The sequence below is a fragment of the Atractosteus spatula genome, chromosome 3, assembly GCF_055471065.1.
Source record: "Atractosteus spatula isolate fAtrSpa1 chromosome 3, fAtrSpa1.hap1, whole genome shotgun sequence".
In the NCBI taxonomy this organism is placed as follows: domain Eukaryota; kingdom Metazoa; phylum Chordata; class Actinopteri; order Semionotiformes; family Lepisosteidae; genus Atractosteus; species Atractosteus spatula.
In genome coordinates this window covers 59,459,646-59,466,744 of record NC_142708.1, presented here as the reverse complement: position 1 = coordinate 59,466,744, position 7,099 = coordinate 59,459,646, and the positions used below count along the sequence as shown (strand labels likewise).

At 37.4% G+C, this 7,099-nt stretch overlaps 1 protein-coding gene across 1 annotated transcript; it reads left to right on the top strand.

Annotated features, from left to right (window-relative positions):
- The first annotated feature begins 3,795 nt into the window (after positions 1–3,795).
- Positions 3,796–6,821, top strand: kcnv2a (potassium channel, subfamily V, member 2a). Its single transcript, XM_088910606.1, has 2 exons — positions 3,796–5,118; positions 6,561–6,821. Exons 1-2 carry the CDS (start codon positions 3,796–3,798, stop codon positions 6,819–6,821), a joined length of 1,584 nt encoding a protein of 527 aa, XP_088766732.1.
- Positions 6,822–7,099: the final 278 nt, after the last annotated feature.

Here is a 7,099-nt window from a genome sequence, read left to right as displayed (position 1 = left end):
GACATGAAGGTAATTTTGTAGTACAGAAACAATTAATATTGGCTTCAATTCGCAATAGAAGTGAGTTCCACTTTGGGGTTGTAAGCCACTACAATATGAAGTTGTAGTACTTCTGGCCTAGTCAAATTCATCAGCTAACATTCATGAAAATCAAAATCCTTTGGCAATTTCATTAAGTACTCTGAGCAAATTTGAAATGCAATGTGAAGAGACTTTCTATATCCTATACAGATTAAAATGTCCTCACATCTGGTATGTCTTGTGAAATGTGGAGTTGAAGGATTTATAAATACTTGAAAGGTATTGTTCTTCTCCGAGAACTACAACCAAGCAGTCTGTAAGACTGTCGCAGGTGTTTGGATCTCTGGTTCTCTGGCAGAGATCCAAATTTGCAGAGTCTGAGAAAATTGATATGCATTGGAGGTGTGATTCTTGAATTTTAATGTTAATAAATTTGTAATGAATAGTCAAATAGCAATGTTTCTAATGCAACAGAATAACAAAGGACACTCAAGTAGGTTTGCAGCAGATTAATGGTGGTGGCAGTCGTAACTGCTAAAAACCAGTAAAGTTCTAGTGACATCTCTTTAGTAATTTTCCCAAAACATGTCCTGTTACTTAGAGGGTCAAATGTCTACAACCCACCCCCACAAATTAATCAAACTGAGTATAGCCCTGCACCTTTTCTAGATGCACCAATAAGTTAAACGGACATCTTTGGGGAAGAAATGCAATTTTAGTTTCTGCAGGTTTTCTCATTAATTCCAATAAACAATCTGAAGAACCAGGTGGCCCAGTGGATTAAGCTTTATTTAATACACTAGTGCCAGTCAGAGTTCTGAGAATTCTTTGTAATCTGGGTGCTTTAAGACGCATGCCTTTTAAATGTTTTTAAAGGTTAGTCTGTAAAAGTTCCTTCCAAAACAAATCCAGTGAAGAACAAGGGATGGAGAGGATCTGGTCAAAGGGGGGCTTAGATTCTTATTGGTTTGATTTTACACCCACTCAAATAGAGCACCTTGGTAGCTATTCAAATGCTTTTTCACAGTGGAGTGAAAGTATCTATAAACTGCCATCAGGGCCTTTCACAATTCCAGAAATCTATTACAAGAGGAATCAAATTGCTTTTGCTGTAGGTACAACAAAGGGCATAATGACAGAACTAATAAGCATTACCATTTGAGCAGGAGGTTGGTAATGAAAATATTCCCAGTGTGTTCACCTCTTTTTCTTTCTCTGCTAAATTGACATTTAATGGTGAACTCCCATGTTTGATTCTACTAGCCAACAGAATTCAGCCAGGATACTGCTATTTGGAAGGATGGCACCTTCTACAGCAGTGTAACCAGCCATGCTCCTATGAAATTGGTTGGAAAATTCTGACCCCTGAAGGAAGAGTGATGGGCCAGTATGTGGCATCAATTACAACAGCAACCTGCCTTTCCCTAGAGCTCTCCAGTTCCATTGCTGAGCAGGTCCAGCCTTGCTTGACTTCCAAGATCACACTACTAGATGCTATTGGTAATTGTTTGCTACAGTTGGATAATCTTCCATTATTGGTTACATGCTATTTCTATAGCTTATTTTGCAATGCTAGTTCAAATGTGCAGTAGCAGAGCCACGTGCTCTTTCATTCAGTTCCCCCAGCAAATGGTGTAGTGTGGCCAATTCAAGCAATTTCGGGAAAAGAAAAGGCCACTTGCCAAAAGGCACTACTTAACTGATTACATCTGATAACGTGCAATCTACTGTACGTACCTACTCAGCACACAAATGACTGCTAAATTCACATGACCCGTGAGTCATTGCTCTGTACCTTAACATGAATTTAAATGGCAAGTTTTCAGTGCAGGTTCCTAATACTCTACTATTCCTGGGTCTTTGTGATGCAGGGGTTTTTAGCAATTCAGGTGTTTGGATGAAATCGCAGTAGAATGACTTAGTGATTGCAAAGCAATTTGAGAGAGAGATTTCTGTAAACATACAGTAACATTTGAGCTTGCATGATTATGCCTGCTTTAATTAGGAAATTGACTTGTTTTAACACTAAGTGTAGCTTTCAAAGATGAGTAGCAAATGCAGAAATTACACTGAAGATTGGCAGCCATGAAAGTTTGTATTTAAGGTATAGTTTAAAGGGAGCGTTTGATGTGCTTTTTTTTATTGTTGGTGTCTGATTACTGATGCATCAAGCGCAAGTGCTCTCACTGCTGGAGAAGATGTATAATAAGGCTACATATAAAGGGAAATGCCTAAACTATAAAGAGGTTTGACTGGGAAGCTGCATCCACATGCATAAGGAACAAGTAAAGGTTAATAATATGCTGAAGTAGAAATACAACAAATCGGCTACTGATCATTTATCAGTGAGCGATGATTATACCTTGGAAATATTTAAAGCTGCTAATTAAAGTTAACAAAATGCAGTTAACTTTGCTGTGTAGGGCTGCTTCAACATCTTAGGTTAGACAGCAATATCAGACTAAATCAGTCTGCTTTACTTGAATGTTTTTTAAAATCTGTTTAAAAATATTGGCTCAGAATGAAGTTGCAATTCCCAGTATATCGCAGGGTGTTTTTAAGATATACTGACCAATTAGCCTAATTTAAATGTATACAATTTATTATATTTATAGCATAGTATTGTATTTTATGTAACCTGTATTCAATAAAAAATACAAAGACAAAAGTTTCATTCTATGTCTAAGGTCAAACGTAAAAGTGTTTAATGTGGAACTGTAACCATGATATGCATAATTCTATACTGAAATACATAATACCCTATAAATGTGAGGCTTTTTCTTGGGATTTCCCTGTATGAAGATGCTGAATAATTGAGTGAGCCAGTCTTTGCTGTCCTCTGATGACACTAGTGCTAGTTGCTTAAGCATACACTTCTATTTATGCCAACAGGATTGAAATAAGTAGGTTCTCCTTAGCGTCTTAGAGCTGAACTACCCATGACAGTAAACTACCTAAAGTGCCTGAGAACCACACCTGATGAATGTTTACAGAGATGCAAGTCATTTGACTGTATTCTTCACAAAATACTTTTTAAAAATGAGGAGAGTGTTACTCCCAATTATTCTAAAGAAAAAACATCTGATGTTCACTCCCAAGATCCAGAACTCATTAAACTATCATAATTCATTTTGTCCTATAGATCCTGTTTTACCTAATCTGTTTAAAAAATGTTTGCAAGTTTAATTTACTCATTTAAATTAAATTTTCACTGGTTCCTGATGGAGAGGAACTCTTCCAGAAAAAAAAATTAAATGGTTGCATGTATTTTTTTGAAAGCCAAAAAAAAACTCAAAAGAAGTGTTTACCACTGCTCTTGTGCATTTTTGTTTTTTTTCAACTGAACTGATTTTAAAAAAAATCCTTTAGCACTTTTTACAGCTTTATTTTATCACCTGCTAAAACATGGAGCTTTTGCATGCAGCCAACTTTAATTGAAATGCTGTATGCTGGCATATGTACACATAATTCTATGAAGGACAAATGTTTTTGTTGGGTTTTAAACACGTTACCACGGTAGTGGACACAGGAGATTTATGAATGCAGAGTAAATGAAAGACGTCAGGACAGAGGCTGAAGAGGATAATATTTAAAACGTTCAGTAAGCACACAGATCCTCTCAGTCAGCAACATTAATGGGGTCAACGTTACTTCCCTTACACAAGATCTCCAAAGACCACAGAGCATTAGAGGGAAAGTAATGCTTCCAGATTTAGATGCACCGTCTGCTCTGTAAACCTACTGGATCTTCACTGAAAAGCGGAAGAAATTAAAATGCTCAAACTGAAACGAAGAAGACAAAGTCTTTTCCCAAACTATAAACTTGGAGGGTCCACTGCAGCTGCTCAAGATTCTGAGGAGGGTGACCAAAGTGTACCTTTTGCCAAGGACAGGAGTGTGAAGCAATGGAATTCCATGCAAGAGTTAAGTCATGATATATATGATATTTACGCCGAATATGAGGACTCTGGTGATGACGAAAAACCCTCTTTCCCTGCATCAAAGCTCAACTCACCTGCTAAGAACTACATGCTCAACATCAATGTTGGTGGGAAAACATACCAGATCGCCTACAGAGTAGCGGCTAGGTATCCAAAGACTAGAATCGGGCGGCTGGCTACCTATACAGACCACAACAGGAAACTAGACCTTTGCGATGACTACATTGTGCAGAATAATGAATACTTCTTTGACAGAGATCCAGACATTTTCCACCATGTATTTAACTTCTACAGGACTGGAGTCCTCTGGATAAAAGATGAACTGTGCCCCCGAAACTTTCTGGAAGAAATTAACTACTGGGGGGTGAGAATTAAGAACACCCATCGGTGCTGCCGAATTTCCTTTGAGGAAAGGCAAGATGAACTAAATGAGCAGCTTAAAGTCCAGAGGGAACTCCAAGCAGAAGTGGAGATGGAGGAAAACGAAGAGCTTTTCCAAGACATGGCTTTTGGCAAACAAAGGAGAAAGATTTGGAACTTAATGGAGAAACCATTTTCTTCAGTTACTGCAAAGCTCATGGCTGTGGCATCCAGCTTCTTTGTCTTGGTATCCCTTGTTGCCATGACTCTAAACACAGTAGAGGAAATGCAATACAGAACCCACACAGGGCAGTTGAGTGGCAAAACCTACCTTGAGTTTGTAGAGACTTTTTGCATAGCCTTCTTCACTATGGAGTACTTGCTGAGGTTGGTGTCCACTCCAGATCTGAAACGGTTTGCCAAAAGCGTTCTGAACGCGGTCGATTTGATCGCCATCCTCCCACTTTATCTACAGGTCATCCTGGAATGCTTCGTGAACGAGGACTATGGGAAGCACGATCAGGACATAGAAACTGTGGGGAGGGTGGGAAAGGTTGGCCAAGTCCTTAGAATCATGCGGCTCATGAGGATCTTTAGGATTTTAAAACTGGCACGGCATTCAACTGGGCTAAGAGCCTTTGGTTTCACTTTGAGGCAATGCTACCAGCAAGTGGGCTGCCTCTTTCTCTTCATTGCCATGGGCATTTTTACCTTCTCAGCCATGGTCTACTCAGTGGAGCACGATGTCCATGAGACGAACTTCACCAGCATTCCTCATGCATGGTGGTGGGCTGCTGTAAGTACAAATCTGCACATCAAGATAGCATTCCAAATGTATTACTCACAAAGTCACCTTCTTTTTACATAATTTCATTTTCTAGTTTAAAATTGAACTGGATTGGATGGTACAATTATGAATGAATAGGTGCTGATTTTACAAATAAATGCCAGTTTTTTTACACATTAATTGGAAAAATGCATTAGAAGTTGTCTTTTACAAAGAGTACTTCTGTTTTTATTGTAATGGTGTAAATTCAAAGCTAATGTAAGAAGTTATTCTTTCTCAATATAGAGGCATGTAAGCTGTGGTACAGTCAGTCTTGCAGTTGCATTTGAGAATATACAGAATATCTCCAGAAGCAGTACATGTCCCTGAATTCCATCTGTATACTCTAAGATGTTTAAGAAAATTTGGTTAAACTTTAACAAAGAGATTCTTTTTGGAGGTGACAGCAGTATTTATAATATAAGCAAAATGCACACATGTAACAACATTTGTGCCATATGTTTACTATGTAATCTTATTAGTATAAAAAGATCCTAATAAAATATTTTGTTAAAAGTGAAACTTGAACACTTTTTTTCTACAAAACCTAAGAAGGCTGAGCTCATTCTGAATAAGTTAAAATAAAATTCTATGCAAATAATTGTAACTGAACACTACTATCAGTCATCAGTACAGCAGTTCAGAGTAACATTGCAGTTGAAGACCCAAACACATACAAGAGATCATGTACAGAATGTAAAATGTACTGTATAAAGCCTTTTCAAAGACAGTCACATCCTGTACCCTAGAGAGATTTCTTCTTTTAAGTCTAGAGTACTGCTTTTAATGTAATGTTGCTTAGAAGGAGGATTTAGTTATTTTCCTCTTTCTCAGATGACTCTCCTTAAAAATGCCAGATGTTAGTGATTTAGAAAAAGACTAAGCTTGGCTAGTCTCTGCATAGCCTGGTACTGTGCCTATTTGTTAATTCCGGGTTTTTAATTAAAGTTAACTTTAATGACTTTATGTCATAGGTCTAACCTAAATAGAAACTACTGGTGAAATTATTAACCACCTAAACGGTATGTTATAAAACTTAAAGGAATATGAGAAATATTTATCGATTCCTGTCTTGCCATGACTATGGCCTCTACAGCACTAATTATCACACCTGGTCTTGGACAACTTCAAATCTTTCTATTTTTCTTTTCTAATTAAACATTTCCGGTCCTTACAAATTAATTGTAGTCTTCAGTCAGCAAGGGCTTCAATTAAGTTTGAGTTCGCTGACGTAGCCTAAGTCCAGCAGCGAGGAATGTGAATGCAGGATTCACATTATTACCCAGTTTGCTTCTCTGATGTATCTCATTTCACATCTAATGGTGTGAATGTACTGTACAAAAAGAGAATTAAAAAAAAATTAAACATGTAAAATAATAATTTTCTCCAATACTTTTTTTTTTCCATTCAAGGTGAGCATTTCTACAGTAGGATATGGAGATATGTTCCCCGAGACCCATCTTGGGAGAATTTTTGCTTTTGCCTGTATCTCCTTCGGGATTATCCTCAATGGAATGCCCATCTCTATCCTCTACAACAAGTTCTCGGATTACTACGCCAAACTGAAGGCGCACGAGTACACTTCCAATCTGAAGCGCAGAGGGAAAGTGAAATTTACGAAAAGAGCTGCCAAGAAGATTACAGAGTGTTGTGGGAACCAAACTCATAGATGATCTGATGCTTTTTTTGCTGTTCAGAAGACTTATTACATCAGCGAATATGACTGAGGCATGTGGTACAGTATAAATAGCAAGTTTGGAAAATTATAAACGGTACCCAGAAAGCTTTAAATTTGTCAATGGAAAAAAAAAAAATGTTTAAATATTTAAACATGTCCTCCAGTATAGTAAAGACATTCAAGCAGAGTACTGTAAGATTTTGGCTTACGTGACATGACATTACATACATGACAAAGCATAAAATCATATTTCTCCAAGTACATATTTAAAAA

Bases quoted from the DNA above. Each gene is read 5' to 3' on its own strand.
- kcnv2a (XM_088910606.1), top strand. From the start codon at position 3,796: ATGCTCAAACTGAAACGAAGAAGACAAAGTCTTTTCCCAAACTATAAA. The intron at 5,119-6,560 runs GTAAGTACAAAT...TTTCCATTCAAG, and splicing joins ATGCATGGTGGTGGGCTGCT to GTGAGCATTTCTACAGTAGG.